Raw genomic sequence first — 21,725 nt, 5'->3', positions numbered from 1 at the left:
TAAAAGCACACAAAAGTTCATCTTCTAGTGCAAATCGAGTCCGCACAAACATAAAATTTTAAAAAGTAATATAATCAGTATGCTAAAGAAAACTTGCTAAATAAGTGATTTTAATTACATTTAGAGGAAGATTTCATATTCCTTATAGCAACCTACTTCAGTCCTTCCTTCTCTAAATGTTCCAGCTGCTGTGACAGCTTAATAGGTAGGTAAACACAAATGAAATCTTGTACAGCCACAGCAACAGATGTGCTCATCATTTTAATCTTTTGCATAAAGGTTACCAATATCTAGACATTCGATATTTGCGAGTCAACGTAATCTCATCCACGTACTCGAACAAAGCATACTCACCATACTGCAAAAAATGTCTATTGCAGAAAGCAATATCAAACACTCTCATACAACAGACTTCTCATTGGCTAAACATGATTAAATGCAGTTCAGCATAACATTGTAATACAAGGATTTAAAATGAAATACAGTAAGTGTAGCTAATGATTATAAAGAATATGGGACAGAAAGTTCTTCCTTAAAGTGACTGTCAACTTGAATAGCAAAAAAAAAACACTGACAAGGGTACATACCCGTAACATCTTTCAGTGGCCCTTCTCTGTTCAGCAGTAGCTCCGTAATTTGCGTGGGCGCTCCGTAAAAATGGCCGGCGTAAGCGTGCGTAATTTAAATGATCCCGTAGGGGGCGTGGATCATTTAAATTAGGCGCGTTCCCGCGCCAAATGTAGTGCGCATGCTCCGTCGGGAAACTTTCGACGTGCATTGCGGCAAATGACGTCGCAAGGACGTCATTTGCTTTAACGTGAATGTAAATGGCGTCCAGCGCCATTCACGATTCACTTTCGCAAACGACGTAATTTTCAAACATTGCAACGCGGGAACGACGGGTATACTTAGCATTGGCTGCCCCTGCTAATAGCAGGAGCAGCCTTACGCGGAACCCGGCGAACGCAAACGACGTAAAATGCGTACGGCGGGCGCGCGTAGGGTTGTGAATCGGCGTGAGTATGCAATTTGCATACTCTACGCTGACCACTACGGGAACGCCACCTAGCGGCCATCGTAAGAATGCAGCCTACGATACGACGCCATAAGAGCCTTATGCCAGTCATATCTTAGGCTGCAGTCGGCGTAACAAGCTTTCTGAATACAGAAAAGTCGTTACGCCGGCGCAACTAAGCAATTGCGCTGCGTATCTATGGATACGCAGACGCAATTGCTTACTGAATCCACCCCAGTGTTTTTTTTTACCTGTTTGACCATAGGGAAGACATGAGGCTGCGTTTATACCCATCTGACCATAGTGAAGACATTACATAGTTACATAGTAGAAAGGGTTGAATAAAGACAACAGTCTATCCAGTTCAACCTGTGTTGGTTTGTGTGCATGTATGTAGATAATCATTTCCCATAGCCCCATATATTGTGTTTGCATGTCCAAGATGCATGTCCAAGAGTCTTTTAAAACTATCCATTCTTCCTGCTGACACCACAGATTGTGGAAGACAGGTCCACATCCTCGCCGATTCTAATCTTTGCCAAACCATTAATGGGCAGGCTGAATGTACCAAGTTGACCGATCAACTTGGGTACAACCAGTCTGCCAGATTATCTCGCGATTATTGCTAGCAGCCGCTCCCAGCTGTACATTATCCTGTGTTTATACCTGACTGTAGGGAAGACATTAGACTGTGTTTATACCCATCTGACCATAGTGAGGACATTAGACTGTGTTCATACCCATCTGACCATAGTGAAGACATTAGACTGTGTTCATACCCATCTGACCATAGTGAAGACAGACTGTGTTTATACCCATCTGACCATAGTGAAGACATTAGACTGTTTTTTACACATCTGACCATAGTGAAGACATTAGACTGTTTTTTACACATCTGACCATAGTGAAGACTTTAGACTGTGTTTAGATCTATCTTACCATAGTGAAGACATTAGAACTACTGTCATTTAGAATGGCTCCACAATGCAAAAGCACAGTAGGTGTCAACGGACAGTGCGGGCAGCACATGTGCACAAAAAAAAAAAAAGTGCTGGTCAATTTTTCTCTACTGCCATGTATTTGTAGCCTATTATTGAAGAAATGGCTTCCTTAATGCAACACAAGCACAAGTTATGCTTTAAGAAACTTGCAATTGATTGAATTTCAGCTGCTATAGTCTATGTTTGAGATCTTAGCAAATATTTAAAGCTAGAGTTTAATAAGCTGAAAGTGTTTATTGTTAAAACAACCCTTGTGCAATGTATTGAAAAACACATATCTTATTTTCTGAACACTTCCTCACCCCCTCCCCGCACTGTGCTAATCTATCCCACCCTACCACCTCCACCACTGTATACCCCCACTGTACTGTATACTCACAGTTTTTGTGACTGAGCCCACCAGAGTTCTACTGCAATGTTAACCTCTGACCAGTGTAGGGCTGCAACTAACGATTATTTTAATAAGCGATTAGTTGGCCGATTATTGTTTTGATTAATCGATTAATCGCATAATAGCCTTAAAAAAAAAAAAAAAACATTTTTTTTTTTTTGGGCCAATTTATTGTTGGGCAAATTACAAAACACAAATTGCCGCAAAAACACATTACATGCTTTTCTGCAGCTTCTCCATTGAAGTATACTGAAGAAAAAAAAAAAAAAGCACCGTTTTGCGTTAAAATGTCCTTCCCTTTCCAAATATGTAGCAGCTGAAAAAAAATCATGGATGTGAACGTGTCCCATAGGGAAACATGTAAATTAACGGTAGTGTGTTTCTGCAAAAAACACCAAAAAACAGAGGCGTAACCCGGCCTAAGAGGTTTAGTAACATAATGGGGTTAAAAAACAAAGACAAGTACAAAAAGAGCAAATAATCGCAACTGTAAGGGGTTCATTTTTTTTACTGTGGGACGGTGAAAGTAATATTTACAGTAGCGATTTGCTTTTTTGTACTAATGAGGGGCTAATTTTAGTTTTTTTAACCCCATTATGTTACTCGCCGATTAATCGATTATGAAAATTGTAATCGATTTCATAATTGATTAGTTGTCGATTAATCGATTAGTTGTTTCGGCCCTAGACCAGTGTATATTTTAATTTCTGTAAACTTGCAGGAGAACATATAGACTTGAGGACAGGGTACGTCTGTGGGGTTTTAATGCCCTTGCATAGGACGTAGGGCCCGTGCTTCTGATCTCTCTTCCCTGCACATACCAGCAGTTAGCTCCCAGTACATTCTTGTTTCCTATGCACACTATAGCACTGTAGTGAAAATATTATCATCTGATATGTACTATGGCTTTATTTAACCACTTGAGATCCGCGCTATAGACAAAATACGTCCGCAGCGCGGCTCTCAAGTGCCAAGTGGCCGTTTAAACACTGCCTTCTATGTGCAAAAACTGTCCCGGCGCATCGCCGAAGACCCGATGCGTGTACCTGGCGGCCGCGATGTCCGCCGGGTACACGCGATCGTCGGTGACACGGCAGGTGACAGTAGGGACGTGGAGCTCTGTGTGTAAACACAGAGCTCCACGTCCTGTCAGGGAGAGAGGAGACCGATCTGTGTCTCTTGTACATAGAGACACAGCATCGGTCACCTCCCCCAGTCACCCCCCTCCCCCCACACAGTTAGAACACACCCAGGCTACACAGTTAACCCCTTCCTCACCCCCTAGTGTTAACCCCTTCACTGCCAGTCACATTTATACAGTAATTCGTGCATTTTTATAGCACTGATCGCTGTATAAATGTGAATGGCGCCAAATTTGTGTCAATAGTGTCCGATACGTCCGCCGCAATATCCCAGTCCCAATAAAAATCGCAGATCGCCGCCATTACTAGTAAAAAAAAAAAATAATAAAAAAAATCATAATTCTGTTCCCCATTTTGTAGGCGCTATAACTTTTGCGCAAACCAGTCGCTTATTGCGATTTTTTTTTTTTTTTTACAAAAATACGTCGAAAAATACGTATCGGCCTTAACTGAGAAAAAAAAGAGTTTTTTTTAAAAAAAATTGGTATATTTATTATAGCAACAAGTAAAAAAAAATATATATTTTTTTTAAATTGTCGCTCTTTTTTTGTTTATAGCGCAAAAAATAAAAACCGCAGAGATGATCAAATACCACCAAAAGAAAGCTCTATTTGTGGGGAAAAAAGGACGCCAATTTTGTTTGGGAGCCACGTCGCACGACCGCGCAATTGTCAGTTAAAGCGACGCAGTGCCGGACGCTGAGATTTCGCCTGGGAACGAAGGGGGTTTATGTGCCCAGTAAGCAAGTGGTTAATAACACATTACAAAGATCTATGACATGACATATTTCATTATGCTCAGTAAACTAGTTTTTAGCTTTAAGCAATTCAAAGCTGTCATGTGAATAAGGGTTTTCCTGTGTTTGACGTGCATTTAAAATGCACATCAAATGCAGGTCAGCAGATTTCTATTGACCTCGGTGGAGAAGTGTAGTGTCCGCTTTATGTTTTTTCAGAAGCAGCATGTCCTATTGAGGTGTGTTCGAATTGCAGGCAAAGCAGATCAAATGCAGGCTTTCCTTGACAAATGCAACATTTTGCACTTGAGCAGCATTACATTAAAATGGAAGGAGATGATGCACCAGCCATGGTACATTGATGTTTATATTTTATTTTAGTGCGGCTATCTGTATTTACATTGTTGGTTTGGTAGTTCACAATTAGGCTTCATTTCCATGGACGTTTTTACAGCCACTTTTTTTAGCCTTTTTTACAGCTTAAAAACGCCTGTCCATGTTTTTTTTTTTTTTTTTATTATTATTATATTTATTTTTTGAGCTGGAGCTCAAAAACGCAGCGGTAGCGTTTAGCGTTTTTGCACGTTTTTGAGCGTTTAACGTCTGGCGTTTTTACAGCTCTAACGCTGGAGCTTCAGAACGCACTGGTCCTGGTTTTTTTTTTGCAGCTTTTAAAATGGATCAGCCATCTACAGCTCAAAAACGTCATGGTGGGCATGAACGCTCAGAAAAGTGGCTGTAAAAACGTCAATGGAAATGAAGCCTTAGGCTCCATGCACACAGAAGCTGATAAACTGCAGTTTATTGGCGTTTTTTTAAAAACCCCATAAACTGAACTCTATGTTAGCCTATGTGCCCATGCACACATGGGCGTTTTTTAGTGTTAATGAGCTTTGGAGTTTATTGCCTTTTTTCTGAACGCCCGAAATGTGCTTTCAAAGTGTCGTTTTTCGGCGGCAAAAAACGCTCAAAAAAGCTGCTCGCCATGCTACACTGAAAAAAGCTAATAAACGCTATTGCAAAAACGCTAAAAACCGTTGAAAGGCTCCCTGCAAAGCTACTGGCGGTTTTTTATAGCTTTTTTTAGCTTCTGTGTGCATGGAGCCTTAGGTGAAAACACTTTAGCTGCAGCTTACATTACTTGCCACAGTTTTTTTTTTTTTTTTCACCAGTGATACATTTTTCACAATTTAAAGGCCCCTTTCACACTGGGGCGGGAGGTGCGTTGGCAGTATAGCGCTGCTATTTTTTAGCAGCGATATACCGTCGGAATTGCAGCGGTATTTGGCCGCTAGCGGTGCGGTTTTAACCCCCGCTAGTGGCCGAAGAAGGGTTAATACAGCCCACAATGCGCCCTGCTTTCAATGGGAAGAAGCGGTGGAGGAGCGGTAAAACACACTGCTCCAAAGATGCTGCTAGCAGGACTTTTGGAGCGGTCCTGCCAGTGCACCGCTCCAGTGTGAAAGCCCTTGGGCTTTCACACTGGAGAAACAGCAGCTGCTGTTTAGGGTCGGTTTGCAGGCGCTATTTTTAGCGCAATGGCACCTGCAAACCACCTCAGTGTGAAATTGACCATTTTCTTGGATTTTAGCACAATGGGCAATAAAATAATACTGCAAAGTAATGATTCCTCTAGAGAAGGCTAAAGAAAGAATACTTAAAAAAAAGAAAACTTAACAATATTGCTGCCAATAATGGCTATTCATTCTTGTTTGTGTTCCACAAATATAACACTATCTGGTTGCTGTAGGCAACAACTCCACCTTTGTTGTAACTTTCTTTTCTCACGTTTTAATGTTTCAGCCCCAGTATGCCCTCTACCAAAGACATAGACAAGAAATTCAAAAAAGCCAGAAAAGGAACATAAAATGAACTCAAAGTGTATTCTGCTTTGACAAATCTGTATGAGTGGATGTAACTGCTTGCACTTTTCTGGCTAAATGCTGCAAATTCCCAAAATGTCATGGCACAAAAAGAATTGACGTATAATTGCCTCTAAACTGTTGACAGTCGACAGGTGCTTTTTGCATGGCTAAATAAAAGTGCTTTTTGCCATTAAAAATAAAATAAAACGAATGATTTCTCAATATGCACCATATTCAATCTGGAACAGAACGGCGTGATCTACAACTGCAGGAAGAAACCATTGAATTTTATTAAAAACAGGGAAAATGTTTTTTTGTAAAGGAGGAAAATGCTTACCTATCATGTGGTTGGCAACGTGAATCTGAATTTCTCTTTCATTCTCAAAGGTCATCTGGCACTTGATGCATTGATAAGTCTTCTTCTATTTAATATACAAAAATAAGAGCAGATGACATAAGCAGCACATTTATGGGGAAAAAATAAAAATAAATACTGTTATTAACTTATGTTAAGCAATCACATTTCAAGAGGGGCATACATATTTGTTATCGGGCCCCATAGCAGGACCATTAAGGGGCCCTCTGTCACCTTAATCTCAAAGGAAATATTTCTAGTGGTAGATAATACTATATGATTTCATAGCAACCATAGCTAGGTTTCTAACCTATATAGACACACACATTTGTTTTATCTAAATGTATTTTTCAAATGCCTTTGTTATCTATATAAATCACTACAAATCTGATGGCCATCTGCTGCTAGGCACCATTGCCACAGCAAGGGTTTACTATGGCTATAGTATAAGTAGGGTGTCAGTAAGTGATCCCCAGACAGAGGTTCAAGTAGATCACAGCTTTTTGTTTTACCAGCCGCTAGAGCTGCCTGATTCTGGCCAAAATGAGAATCACAATTTTTTTTAGAATAAAGATCACGATTCTCTCAATGTTCTTGCGGCGTACAATCATCTAACAACATGATCTTTCACATTTTACAAAAAAAATTGGCTAACTTTACTGTTTCATTTTCATTAAAGTGTGTTTTTCCCCCCCAAAAAAATATGTTTGAAAGACCGCTGCGCAAATACAGTGACATAAAATATTGCAACAACTGCCATTTTATTCTCTAGGGTCTCTTCTAATAAAAATAATAATAATATATAATATTATTATTATTATTATAATATGTCTCTAAAAAATGTTTGGGGGTTCCGAGTAATTTTCTAGCAAAAAATACAGATTTTAACTTGTAAAACAACAAGTGGTTAAACTTCCCTCCTTTACAGACTGAAGTTCATCCCTTTGATCTAAAAGAAGGAAGTGTTACAAGGTTTTTCCTGATCTCATAGAATGCATAGAATCAGGAAGATGCTTTGCCAAGATCGTGAGGTGGGAAGAAACGCAATCTGATCCTTTAACAATTAATCATGCAGCTCTACCAGGTGAACAGTGTTTTTTACCTGCCTTTCTGAACACCTGCTGCAACTTTACTGATCATCTATTATTTTAACCTAATCACAGCCTAAATGTCTATTTTTTTTTTAAAGCTCAAGACATATTTATTAAACCCATGTAATCTAGTTATGCAGCCATAAAAATGAATCTACTGTATTTTTTACACACAACCATTATATGTTCCAGAATTTGTCTTGATGTCAACTCCCTGTTACTCCCTGTAACCCCTAAATTTATTTGGGAGGGGGAACAGCACTCTAGTGATTAGGGCACTATTACTTTACACAATGCTTGCAAGGTAACACTGAAATTGTTTGCAAAAGGCGAGAGCAGAGGGGTGAGTCCAATAGTATGCTGCCACTCCTTTATTTTGCAACCAAATGTAAGGCAATTATTTATTTATTTAAAAATATATATTCTTAAATGCAACTAGTTTAGGTAGAAAAAAATGCAACTGTCTGTATAGCAGGGCTCAGATTAAAATAGGGAAATGCAGCACCAAAAGCCAAAAAGGGTCTTCTGTATATACATCAGTCTGCAGCAGCTCATTAATTGATGAATTAGCAGGCCGGCAGTGTACTCTTTACCAAGCTATGCTGCTGTTGTACTGGAGGCCTAGGACCTAGCTCTTCTGTCTGGCAAGCGGTTCTGCATCACAAATGGCCTCCTAGCATTACAAACCTTTTGGCATGTACATATTTAAACTGCCTTCATACCCCTTGAAATTTTCTACATTTTCCATGTTACAACCAAAAACGTAAATGTCTTTTATTGGAATTGTATGTGATTGACCAACAAAGTGGAACATAAAATTGTGACGTGGAAGAAAAATGATTTTCCAAATTTTTTCCAAATAAATATGTGAAAGTGTGGCGTGCATTTGTATTAAGCCTCCATGTCAATACTGTAGAATCACCTTTCGCTGCAATTACAGTTGCAAGTCTTTTTGGGGATGTCTCTACCAGCTTTGCACATTTAGAGAGTGATATTTTGGCCCTTTCTTCTTTGCAAAATAGCCCAAGCTCTGTCAGATTGGATGGAGAGCGTCTGTGAACAGAAATTTCAAGTCTTGCCACAGATTTTCAATTGGATTTAGGTCTAAAGCATATTCTAACACATGAATATGCTTTGATCTAAACCATTCCATTATAGCTCTGGCTGTATGTTTAGGGTCATTGTCCTGCCTTCCATGTGCCATATCAATCCTTCCTGCCTTCCATGTGCCATAGTAATCCTGCCTGCCATGTGCCTTATTGATCTTTCCTGCCTTCCATGTGCCATAGTGATCCTTCCTGCCTCCCATGTGCCATAGTGATCCTGGCTTCTATGTGCCATAGTGATCCTTCCTGCCTCCCATGTGACATAGTGATCCTGGCTTCTATGTGCCATAGTGCTCCTTCCTGTGACTTGGTGATCCTTCCTGCCTTCTGTGTACCTTAGTGATTCTTCCTGCCTTCCATGTGCCATAATGATCCTTCCTGCCTCCCATGTGCCATAGTGATCATTCCTGCCTTCTATGTGCCATAGTGATGCCTCATTTTCTTCCATACACCATAGTGATCCTTCCTTCAATAGAACAGTGATCTTTCCCTCTCTCAAATCCATTACCCTAAGGGTTGGTTCACACTGGAACACAGTATAGGAAAGAAGCATTTTGTGCACATTTCCCATAATGCATGTAAACATGCTGCCCAATGTGTTTGTGGCCAAATTGCATGGTACTGCAGTATTAAGCGGTTTGGTATGACTTGAAAAAGTAGTGCTTTGCAGCACACCCTCATTCATTTGAATGGGTAGGGGTTATTGGGCAGTAGTCCCTGCCTATGCATCAGGGGATATCGCTCCAGCCGCAAAGCATCGCGGCTGCAGCATATGTACACCCCGGCTTCTGCAACTAAAGGGGGAGCACTTGGAAAGGTGGTAAAACCCTGTGGTTGAGCCACGGGTTTACCACCCCTACAACCACTAATGTGAATGAGCCCTAAGTGTTAGAGTGCATATTTGACATTTGAGATAAGATTTCATTCTGATGTTCATATGTTCAAGCAATGCTGCACTGTATACAGCAACTAGGCTGAGCTTCTGTTTAATCATCCCTCTTTAATCAACACCCACTGTTAGGCGCAACTTTACTATGACCATAATTTGCTACCATGTGCTACATGCACTGCAGTACTTCTTTTTTGTCTCCATCCCAGAGTTCCTCAGGTCCTTCATAATCCTCTATTTTAAGTTCTGACTATTTTCAGTATATACAAAACCAGATGTATTGGAAGGATTTTTTTTTTTATAATTGTGCCGAGGTTTATATGAATCTCTAAAACTCCAGTTGGTGGCAGAGCAATTAAAGCATGTTTTGTAGGTACAAGGAACCCCACATTTTGTTTAACCATGGCCCTTTAGCCAAACCCACTTTTTTGCTGCAGCGCTCCCTGAAATGTCCCCAATTCTCAAGTTCGAAAGTTGAGAGGTAGTTTCAAGGCCTAGGCAAATGATGTCATACATCCCAGGAGTCTTCAGGAGCAGATGGATTCCAAGAAGTAAATACTACATGAATCATCTGCCCTTACTAAAGATGGCCATGGCCAAAAATGCTAGAGGGTGTTTTTCAAGTTGATTTCGCAGCAAAATAAAGCATAGAGAAATTGATATGAATGTAATGGTGTTGTTGGGTTGTGATGCTCAGATGCAGTTCTTTAATGTGTCAATATGCACGCAAAGAACATCAGTCCAGAACAGTGTGGCCTCTAAGTTCTGCCCTGTGCCCTCCCTTCTCAGTGATTGACAGCTGCATTTTCTTGCTTGCCCCCAAGATGAACTAGGCACACCTCCCAACTGTCCCTGATTTCAAGGGACTGTCTGATTTGGAACAAAGTCCCTCTTTCCTCCTTTTGGTCTGATCTTTACAGTTGTATATAAAATGCATGTTTTGTCTTTTAAAAGGGGTTTCACAGTGCTAAACCTTTCATTCAATTTCTAAATGATTGCATTTGTAAATGTCAAAAGCCAGTATTAAAGCCAATAAAAAGGAATAGTAGTGGTTAAAAAAAAGCACTTGTGGGTTTAACTATTTTGTAGAATTCTCCTTTAAGGGTCTGTGATAGAAGGGATTTCTTATGCCTACATACTTCTGCTGATAGCTGTCCCCCGTTCTCCTCTGAAAATGTTGGGAGGTATGGGACTAGGGACTATGGGATTTATGCAGAGTAGTGCATATGGCTTCAACAAACATGCACTTCTCGTTCTAAACAAACAGAAGTGAGAAGGAAAAGGAAAGGTTATTAAAGGAGGCATTAAAACAAAGCAAGATCTAGTGTATGGTCAGTTAGACTCATTACTATATTTCTGTCTGAATTGAGCGATAACCAGGAACCAAGATGACCAAAGTTGCAAGATGATTCAATGTGGCCATCTGTTGTATCAGGCATCAGAGTAAACATCTGTTACCTGTGCATCCCTCTGGAACACCTACAGACTTTCATTCATATTTTATATTATTAGAAGCCCCCACATCAGTACTGCTGCCATGTTAAGGTATCTTTCATTATTCACAAAAATCAGGGCATATTGCACTACATAAAGCACTTTGCTGAATTCCTTGGGAAGTTACAATTATCAGTAGCTTTTACCCATGTGTACTGTGTATATATTTTCACATTCGTCCTTTGAGTTAACATGGCAATGTAAATTTACAGTTACATGCTACTCTATGATACATTTATACATCTTATCTTGTGAGTGTAAATTGATAAATGTTTTTTTATCATCCCAGAGATACCTAATTTGAGTGGAGAAAAAAGGTAATTTTGTAAATGATCTAAAGCCTTGTACACACAAGCGGTTTTCCCGGCAGGAAAACTGCCAGGAGAGCTTTTGCCCGGGAATCCCGCCCGTGTGTATGCTCCCTAGTAGTTTTCCTGACAGGGAAAACTGCCGGGAAAAAAAATAGAGAATCTGCTCTCTATTTTCCCGTCGGGATTCCCAGCAGAGTGTTTCCTGACGAGAAAACCGGTCGTCTGTATGCGTACATGAAGGGGAAATAAACCATGCATGCTCGATAACAATTCGAAGCATGCGCGGTAGCATAGAACGTAATTTAGCCGGCTTGTCGTAGTCTTTGACGTCACCGCGTTCTTGCCATTCAAAACAATGGCGGGTCTTTGTGTATACATGGCTTTTCAAGGCAAACTTGGCAGGAATCCGGTCGGGAAAACTGACGTTTTTCAAACAGGATTTCTGGCTGTGTGTACAGGGCTTCAGTCTTCCACTTAGCAAGGGCTCACATGTGCTGATATCCACAAAAGTCAGTACCACAGAGTATTTGTGTAAGAGTTAAACAAATAAGTAGCAGTTCTTCAGTTAGGTTTTTTTGTGTTTTAGACTAGAATTGCCCAGGCACAGGTGACAGGCAACTGAACTGGTCATTTTGATTACCGGGGACAAACTGACACTGGGACTGCCTGTGTACTCCTCGTCTTCACCCTATACTAGAACTTTGCTGTGACTAGTTTTTTTTTTTAGAAAATAAGCTGGACCAAAAGACAAGAGGTGGTTAGATTATGCATGCACATCCAAATTTTCTTGAATACGTGTTGTTAGTTTAAGTATACTCTAGCGGAATATAATCTCTGTCATATACAATTTATGATGACAATTATGATGTACAATCTTTTATTGCCAAGTGATTCATCAAAATTCTTAATGGTTACCAAGGGTTCATAGACACGTTGTATTTGCTCCATATGTCACATACATCAATGCTAGCTAGTAAGAAACTTGGTTGAATCCTATTAAAATGTCTACTGAAATTTAGCTTAAAGGAACCCTGTAGTCATGTAGCAGCTGGTGGAAGGAACCACAAAACTCAGCAGGGGACAAGGGTACAATACAATCAAAGTATCAGATACCAGTGACACCCATAGCTCTTACAGAGTGAAGAACATTCTTTTACAGGGTACTTGTGATTTAATGGTTCACTTCAAGAATCAGGTAGGGAAAAGGGGCATTTTTTTTCCATCTGTAGCAATCGTTACCCCTGATCAATGTGCCTCATATTTTACATGACGGCTCTGGAGACAAGATTTTAACTATGCAATATATATATATATATATATATATATATATATATATATATATATATATATATATATATATATATATATATATATATATATATATATATATATATATATATATATATATATATATATATATATATATATATATATATATATTAAAGCCCAATCTACTATGGGTGCCAGATCCTATGGGCTGCAGTAGAGGCACTGCAACAAAATGTTGCAATTACCAAGGGGTTTAATACTCAATGGATGTGTCTATTCATTGACTTCCATTTTAAACACATGGCTTAATTGAACCATTTATAAAAAAGTCACAAACAGATTAACAAATCAAACTTGTGAGTTAGGAGATCCATCTTGGATCCCTCTAAATAAAAGTCAATGGAATATATAAAAAAAAAAAAAAATTTAAAAAATGTGCCAGACCCAGTATATTGGGTTAATTTTACATTTCTATATAAACAATTCTTTCCACCCCTCTTTTCCATCCAAACACCAGACTAGCATAAGCTTTGTAGCTAGAGGGGCAAAAATGTCTAAGTCCCTCTAATTATGCAACCCCATTCCTCTTCTGAATTGTGCAGGTACGTCTCCCCCAAGGCACCATCCTCATGCTGGTAGATGTTCAGCTCTTTTGTACAACTCGTGTCCCACAATTGTCCTATGTGTACTTTCCTCTTATTATATAATACTTATGACAGTATTAAATTTGAGCCTTGCAAATTGCCACAATGCCATGCTCCACTTACTATACGTAATGTCAATGAGAATAATTAATCCCTAAACTTTAAATTAGGTTGGGTGTGTCAGTGTACATGGTCAGTGTATATGGGGACCCAACACAACATGAAAAAAAAACAAATTAAATGCAATTTTTTTCAATCTTTTTTAAACATGTAACACATTTACAGTGTCTTGAAAAAGTGTTCACACCCATTGAAATTTTCCACATTTTGTCGTGTTAAAACCCATTTACATTTTTGGTTGTATGTGACAGACCAACACAAAGTGGCACATAATTGTGAAGTGAAAGAAAAATTATAAATGGTTATCAATTCTTTTTTTTATATAAATATCTGAAAAGTGTGGCATGCATTTGTATTCGGCCCCTTTTACTCCAATACCCCTAACTAAAATCTAGTGGAACCAATTGCCTTCAGAATTTACCTGATTAGTAAAAGAGACTCCAGTGTGCAATTTAATCTCAGCATAAAATATTCTGTGAAGCCATCAGAGGTTTATTAGAGAACTTTAGTGAACAAACAGCATCATGAAGACCAAGGAACACCAAACAGGTCAGGGATAACGTTGGAGAAGTTTAAAGCAGGGTTAGGTTAGAAAAAAATATCCCAATCTTTGAACATCTCACAGAGCACTGTTCATCCAAAGCCATCATCCGAAAATGGAAAAGTATGGCACAACTGCAAACCTACCAAGACATGACCATCCACCTGAACTGACGAGCCAGGCAAGGAGAGCATTAATCAGAGAAGCAGCAAAGGCCCATGGTAACTATGGAGGAGCTGCAGAAATCCACATTGCACGTGGGAGAATTGATCCACAGGACAACTATTAGTCGTGCACTCCACAAACCTGGCCTTTATAGAAGAGTGGCAAGAAAAAAGCCATTATTGAAACAAATGCCAAGCGTGGCAGAAAACTAACAGCACATCACCCTGAACACACCATCCCCACTGTGAAACATGGTGGTGGAAGCATCATGTTGCGGCAATGCTTTTCTTCAGCAGGGACAGGGAAGCTGGTCAGAATTGATAGGAAGATGGATGGAGCCAAAACCAGGGCAATCTTAGAAGAAAATTTGTTAGAGTCTGGGGCAGACTTGAGACCTGGGGTAGAGGTTAAACTTCCAGCAGGACAACGACCCTAAACATACAGCCGAAGCTACAATGGAATGGGAAAAATGTTTGCTCTCTAGATGTACTAAGCTGGTAGAGACATACTCAAAAATACTTGCAGGTGTAATTGCAGCAAAAGGTGGTTCTACATAGTATTGACTCAGGGGGACTGAATGCAAACGCATGCCACACTTCACATATTTGTAAAAAAAAAATTGAAACCCATTTATAATTTTCCTTCCACTTCACAATTATGTGCCGCTTTGTGTTGGTATATATAACCCCAATGAAACACATTTACATTTTTGGTTGTAACATGACAAAATGTGGAAAATTTCAAGGGTTAATAATACTTTTTCAATGTGCTGTACTAGGTCACGGAGGTAGGTGTCTACCCCATCTAAATAACGGACAGGTAAAATCCATAGAAGCAACCCTTTTTCTGAACCTGGCTTCTGATCAAAATACTGCGACAGTAAGCACAAGGTTATTGTTTTGAGACAGTACCTAATGTTTTTTTTTTTTTTTGGTTGGTCTCTTTTAGCACACTACCATAACATAGCAAGGAGTCTGCATATCTTCAGCAGGGTTGCCAACTTTCAGTAAATTTCCGAACAGTTTGTAAAATCCATAATTGTTGCATCCGTTAACTACTTGCCGACCTGCCGCCGTCATTCTACGGCGGCAGGTTGGCTCTGCGCGAGAGCCCGTCAATACTACGTCGGCTCTCTCGCAGGCTACCAGGGGCGCGCCCCCCCCCTGCGCTCGCCCCCGACTCCTGTGCGCGTGCCCTGCGGGCACGATCGCCGCCGGGCACACGCGATCGCTCGTTACAGAGCGGGGACCGGGAGCTGTGTGTTTAAACACACAGCTCCCGGTCCTGTCAGAGTGGGAAATGCTGATCTTCTGTTCATACAATGTATGAACAGAAGATCAGTGGTTTCCCCTAGTGAGGCCGCCACCCCCCCCCCCCACAGTAAGAACACACAAGGGACATACTTAACCCCCTTCCCCGCCCCCTAGTGTTAACCCCTTCACTGCCAGTGGCATTTTTATAGTAATCCAATGCATTTTTATAGCACTGATCGCTATAAAAATGCCAACGATCCCAAAAATGTGTCAAAAGTGTCCGAAGTGTCCGCCATAATGTCGCAGTACCGAAAAAAAAAATCGATGATTGCCGCCATTACTAGTAAAAAAAAAATATTAATAAAAATGCCATAAAAATACACCCTATTTTGTAAACGCTATAACTTTTGCTCAAACCAATCAAACGATTATTGCGATTTTTTTTAACAAAAAATATGTAGAAGAATACGCAACGGCCTAAACTGAGGGAAAAATTTTTTTTTTTATATATTTTTGGCGGATATTTATTAAAGCAAAAAGTAAATAAATATTTTTTTCCAAAATTGTCGCTCTATTTTTGTTTATAGCGCAAAAACTAAAAACCGCAGAGGTGATCAAATACCACCAAAAGAAAGCTCTATTTGTGGGGAAAAAAAAGGACGCCATTTTTGTTTGGGAGCCACGTCGCACGAACGCGCAATTGTCAGTTATAGCGACGCAGTGCCGAATCGCAAAAAGTACTCTGATCTTTGACCAGCAATATGGTCCGGGGGTTAAGTGGTTAAGGACATGCAGCCTACATGTCCGTAATGGACATTCAAGGACAGTTGCAAAAAAGTACAGATTTTACAAACTATTCATAAACTTACTGAAAGTTGGCAACACTGATCTGCAGCTCTCTTGCTATGGAAATATTAGCCTGTACACCTTGGATGTTAGTTTAGTAGGAAATGGTTTGATATCAACAGAATGCCATGTTTTAATGTTTCATAAGAAAAGTTATGCCAAAAAATGTATTGGAAGATCCAAGATTATTGAACTGTACCCTAAGTAACTGATAGGAAAATTCTCTGTCCTATAGATTATTTGCTCATCTCTGTTCAAATATACCCTCTAGCAACCCATCAGAAATGCCTCATATAAGTGCAACTATAACGTTTTATATTTTACTGCTCTCATTGGTTATTTAGTGGCAAAGCATTAGTACCCATTTCATATTTTACTGCTCTGATTGGTGCTCTTGATGTGGAGATTTCCCGTTACTTTCTACCCTGAAGATGCACCAAGCAGTGGGATATTTCAAAACTCAGAAACTGTTCCTGTTACAACTATCAAATTTTGTATTTTACATTCATCGGGCCAGAAGTAAAATAAAAATTTCTCAACAGGAAAAAAAAAACATGGCAAAAATGTTCAAAGCCTTTCTCAGTGTAATATACATTGTGGTATAAGCACCACGTGGAACCCTCGTTTTTTGTCTTTTGTAATGCATCTGCTAAAGTAAATTCAAAACACAAAAAATCATCACTGAAAAAAGGACATAAAATAAGTAAGTACTTACTCTTGGGAGTGGAGAAGTTTGGGCTACTTTTCTCTGACCATTAACATCATGTGTCAAGTCTCTGTGATCAATCTGGATATGACTTTCCAGATCTTCAGCACTCTCAAACTTGACACTGCACTCTGGGCATCTCAGACACAGCCTCTCACAGACTTCTTGTGGGGGTTGGTTGGAGGGTTGTCCATTAGTGGTTCTGCTTAAGCATCCAGCACATAGACCATACGGTAAGCCATTAACATCTAACTTTACCAGATCCTGCTTGTTTCTGAATTCTTTCAAGCATAGGGCACATTTGTAAATCTTCTGTAGTACTTGTCCATTAGGAGAGGAGGCAGCAGAGTTTCCTGCCAACTTTTGCATATGGAATGTTCCATGAATTTTAAGTTCCAGAGTGGATGTGACAGTCTGCATACAGACAACACAACGGAAACCAGTCAGGGAATTCCGAAGGTCTGGGTGCATCTGGCAATGTTCAATAAATTCTTCTTCACTTTGAAGGGGCAGTTTACAGATTCTGCATGTTCCTGTATCTAAACTTTTGCTATGAGTAACTTTGTGTTCAGTTAGTGTTAGCAAAGATGGGAACCGTTCCCCACAGATAGGGCACATGTAGTGTTTTGCAGGACCCCTGTGTGTCTGCATGTGTTCTCTAAGTCCATTTTCCGAAAAAAACGTTCTTGCGCAAATATTACACTTGTGGCTGCCTTTGATAAATTCTGCTTTCTTCCTAGAACATTCATCTTCTCCTGGTCTGATATTATGATCTCTTAATCGATGGTTCTGTAGGAGACCTTCCATTGTGTAAGCTGCTCCACAGATATCACAGCCATACATTGGCTCAGAAGCATCAATATCCTCTTCACTGGCCTCGTGGCTGTTTGCAATTTCTGGGTTCTTCATTAACACACTTGGGACCTCAGCAGTCTCTGACTTCTTGCCTGCTGGTACCATACCATTAGCGGTACCATTTTGGCCGCTAGTGTCAAATACACAGTGCTTCTCTCGCAGGTGCTTTTCAAGGAGAATGATTGCATGGAATGCTTTGCTGCAAAATTTGCAATTGTATTTCTTACTGTGAGTAGTGATATGACACTGAAGCTCTACTTCCGTACTGAAGGTTTCACCACAGAAGATACACTTATGTGACTTTGCTGGGTTGCCCAAATGGCTGTGCTTGACATGAAGCTGAAGGTCCACCTCTTTTCTGAAGTCCCAGTTACATGCTGTACAGCGATACATTTTCTTCTCATTACTATGCTTTACTGCCAAATGCACTTGGATGGAAACCTTAGAATCAAAGACTTCTTGGCAAAGAGTGCAGTGATATAACACAAAAGTATGCATGTCCAGCAAGTGCTTTTGCAGATCATCTACAGATGAGAACTGCTTGTCACAGCTCTCGCACACGTAATGTGTGGAGGTTGTCATGTAGTGTACTGTGAGGTGCTGTAGGAGAGACTCTTGGGAGTCAAAGTCCTCCTTGCATTGAGGGCAGGACTGTTTTCTTAAAAGAAGCTCCAAATGTGATTTCAAATGTGTTTGAAAGGTTTCGAAATTGGAAAACTTTAAGTCACACTGATTACAAGGATACTCTCCATTTGACACAGAGTTTAGGCTAGGACACAGCCGCTGCCTCTTTGGGGAAGAAACTTCAACATCTGAAGAAACCGGACTCTGCTCGGATTTTGATTTCTTATTGTTTGCCAACGGAATGTTCTTGTGGTTTTCTTTTATATGCTTTGTGAGCTTCAATACAGAACCAAATATGGGAGAGTTTGTGCAATACGGGCACGAATACACTTCCATGAATGACTGACTTGGCTGAATAACAGGAGATTCAAGCTTTGAGCTTCCAACATTGCAATGGGTTTGCTGAATATGATCAGTCAGTGAGGACTCAGTAAGAAATCCCATAGAACACTGGTTACAGAAGAAAGCATTGTTGCCTTCTTGAGGAGTAGTGTTGGGTCCACAGTGAGTGATGCGAATGTGTTCTTGAAGGCTGTTAATGTCAGCAAACATTTCAGGACAATAGTTGCAATGAAAGGCAGTTATGTTGCTAAACTGTACCATAGGGTAGGCATGGTTTTTGTGAACCTTTCTAACATGCTCATTAAGGTTATACAGGGTGGGCAAAGAATCCAAACAGATTTGACAGGTGTGGCTTTGTTGGGGTTTGTCCACATGAATAGTTTTTAAGTGGATCTCCAAGACAGCCAAACTGTTGAAATCTCTTTTTGTACAGTAAGGGCAGCTGTAACTAACCTTGGACCAACTCTGGCTCTCCTCTCTTTCTAATAAGGTTTTCTTATGTGCTCTAAGTGGCTTAAGCGTTGAGTCAGGAGTTGAACTACGTTCAATTGATGCACTGGAGTCTGGTGTGGCACTACTCATCGAAGCCACACTTCCCAAGACTGGATCTGGACTAATGCTATGATTGCTTGAATCAGGCTGTCTATGACTATCAAGGTGGCAGTATACATCTTCCACCGAAGAAAACTGCTCTGGGCACATTGGACACTTGTGCTTCTTGTTGGCATGGACTTGGTCAATGTGGTTCAGCAGAGAAGATTCATCCGAAAATACTTCAGGGCAATGGATACACTGCAGGTCTGCTTTCTCTGAAAGCTGGGGATGTCGCTTCATCACATGCTTCTCCAGCTCCTCGGTCTGGCTGAATGTCTCCTCACAATAATCACACATGTAGTCGTCTTTCTTCATGTCCTTGTCTGATTTAGCCAAATGCTCCTTGTTTTTCTTATGAGCTTGCATGTGACTCTGCAGAGAGCTAGTGGAAGAAAATCCACGCTTACACACTGTACATTTAAAAGGCTTGCTAGAACTGTGTGTTTTTAGATGAATTTTAAGATGATCACTACGAGAAAATGCAGCCTCACATTCGTGGCAATGATACTTTTTGTCCCCAGTGTGGAGTTTAATGTGGCGATCCCTACTCCTCTTGTGCTTAAACAGTCGGCTGCAGTATGTGCATTTGAATGGAAGTTTGTCACTGTGGATCTGCTCGTGCCTTTTCAGGTAGCTGAGACGACTAAAAGACTTTTCACAGAACTGGCAGGGATACGGCAACCCAGATCCCCCTTCCTCTTCTCCTATGCCGAGATCACACCCATCTCCTAGCATCTGAGTGGGTGATGCAACGTCTTTGCTGGAGGGAGATGAAGCCACCCAGGAGAATTGTGGGTCGTCATCACCATCTGTAATGGGAAAGCAGAATGGAGATTAAAAACAATTCCCTGTACATCTGTGTAATAAGGCCATAGCTCTTTAGTAAAACCTAGGTTTTTTTTTTTTTTTTTTTTTTTTACAATGCTACATCCTTTTTTAGCAGTGAACAGATCATTCCACAAACAAGGACATTGGATTAAAGGCAGATTACCAATTAAATGGGTCTAAAAATAAAATTACCAGCTATAAATGTTAACACTAAAGTTTACTTCTACATGTTATCACCATACTAGGTTATTAGAAATGTGATTACAAAAACATACATATAATTAGGATAGGCAGGCTAATGGTATCATCAGAGCATGTTATGCATTATGTTGCTAGTTACATAGTGCTTCCCTTCTGCATCTGAAACTGAATACAGGTGTCCAAGGAATATCACAGATTCTGAAATACCATCTCCATACTCTGCAGGTGCGAAGCTAGCTTAGCCTATCATCAAGAACAGAATGAATAGCTCATGGAGTAGGCTTAACTAGAATATCAGCCAGTAATGTGTATGAACTTTTTCATCCTCTTAAGTACAGAAGAGAAACATAATGTGGTGTGTGACAGATAGATAATAAGCACAACCAAATATGGAAAGGAAATGGCAACCAACTGCCTTTTGTGTTTGATAAAAAGGTGACTTGGGCCAACAAGTCCCATGTACCAAAATATATGAAAAACCTACCTACTGTATAGATGGAATATGTAGCATATATTTCAATAGGAATTATAACAGATAACGCAGGTGCTAGAACTACTTAAACCTGCAGCCAGCTAAACTATTGTATGCCAAATCCCACAATGAACAAGTACAATTATAATTCCAAGATACACAGGTTCTAAAAAGGTAAAAACAAACAATTGCAGAACAATCATAGTAAAAAAAAGAAAAATAGTATTAAAAAAACACATGAAAAACCAAAACATTTTTAACCGATTTAATTTTTTTTATTGTTGCCAAGTACTGTTGATCTACTATAAAAAGTAGTCACTCGCCATTATACAAGCGAAGATACTTGGCCACAACACACATGCTTGAAAGAAGAAAGTAGGGGAAAGAATTAAGGTGGTGTATTAAAGCGGAGATCCACCCAAAAGTGGAACTTCCACTTTAGGCACCCCTTATATGCCACATTTGGCAAAAATGTTGGAGGAGGGGGGGGGAGTGGGTGCTTAGTATCAAATAGGACTTCCCGTCCCACTTCCTGCTTCTGACTATTGGCCACCTAGGTGACTCCTCCTCTCCCCCTAGGCGGCCCCTCCCTCTTGGCAATCTTCGCAGGTCCCAGAAGATTGCCTGTCCACTAGGAGTGCGCAGTGCAACTCACGCAGGTGCGCCTGGCCATGAAGCTGCAAGCTGTCATGGCTGGGTGCCCACAGTTGCAATAGAGGTGCCGCAGAGAGGGGGAGGAGCGAGGCTCCGTGCGGCCGCATCGCTGGACCGTGGGACAGGTGAGTGTCTGTTTATCAACAGTCAGCAGCTAAACTGTTTGTAGCTGCTGACTTTTAATAAAGAAAAAAAAAAAAGCCTGGAACTCTGCT

The 21,725-nt window shown here is 40.2% G+C and overlaps 1 protein-coding gene across 1 annotated transcript in view; it reads right to left on the bottom strand.

Moving 5' to 3' along the window:
- The window catches only part of ZNF423 (zinc finger protein 423), a 320,613-nt gene that overhangs the window by 141,998 nt on the left and 156,890 nt on the right, over positions 1-21,725 (bottom strand). Inside the window, exons 4-5 of the mRNA XM_040328727.1 lie at positions 16,950-20,164; positions 6,488-6,572 (exon numbers count right to left, since the gene is read on the bottom strand). Coding sequence (XP_040184661.1) covers positions 6,488-6,572; positions 16,950-20,164 — 3,300 coding nt within the window. The remainder of the gene's footprint in view (positions 1-6,487; positions 6,573-16,949; positions 20,165-21,725) is intronic.

Source organism: Rana temporaria, chromosome 11 (assembly GCF_905171775.1).
Source record: "Rana temporaria chromosome 11, aRanTem1.1, whole genome shotgun sequence".
Lineage (NCBI taxonomy): Eukaryota > Metazoa > Chordata > Amphibia > Anura > Ranidae > Rana > Rana temporaria.
Note: the sequence above shows the minus strand (reverse complement) of the source record. Positions and strands in the feature narration are given on the sequence as shown.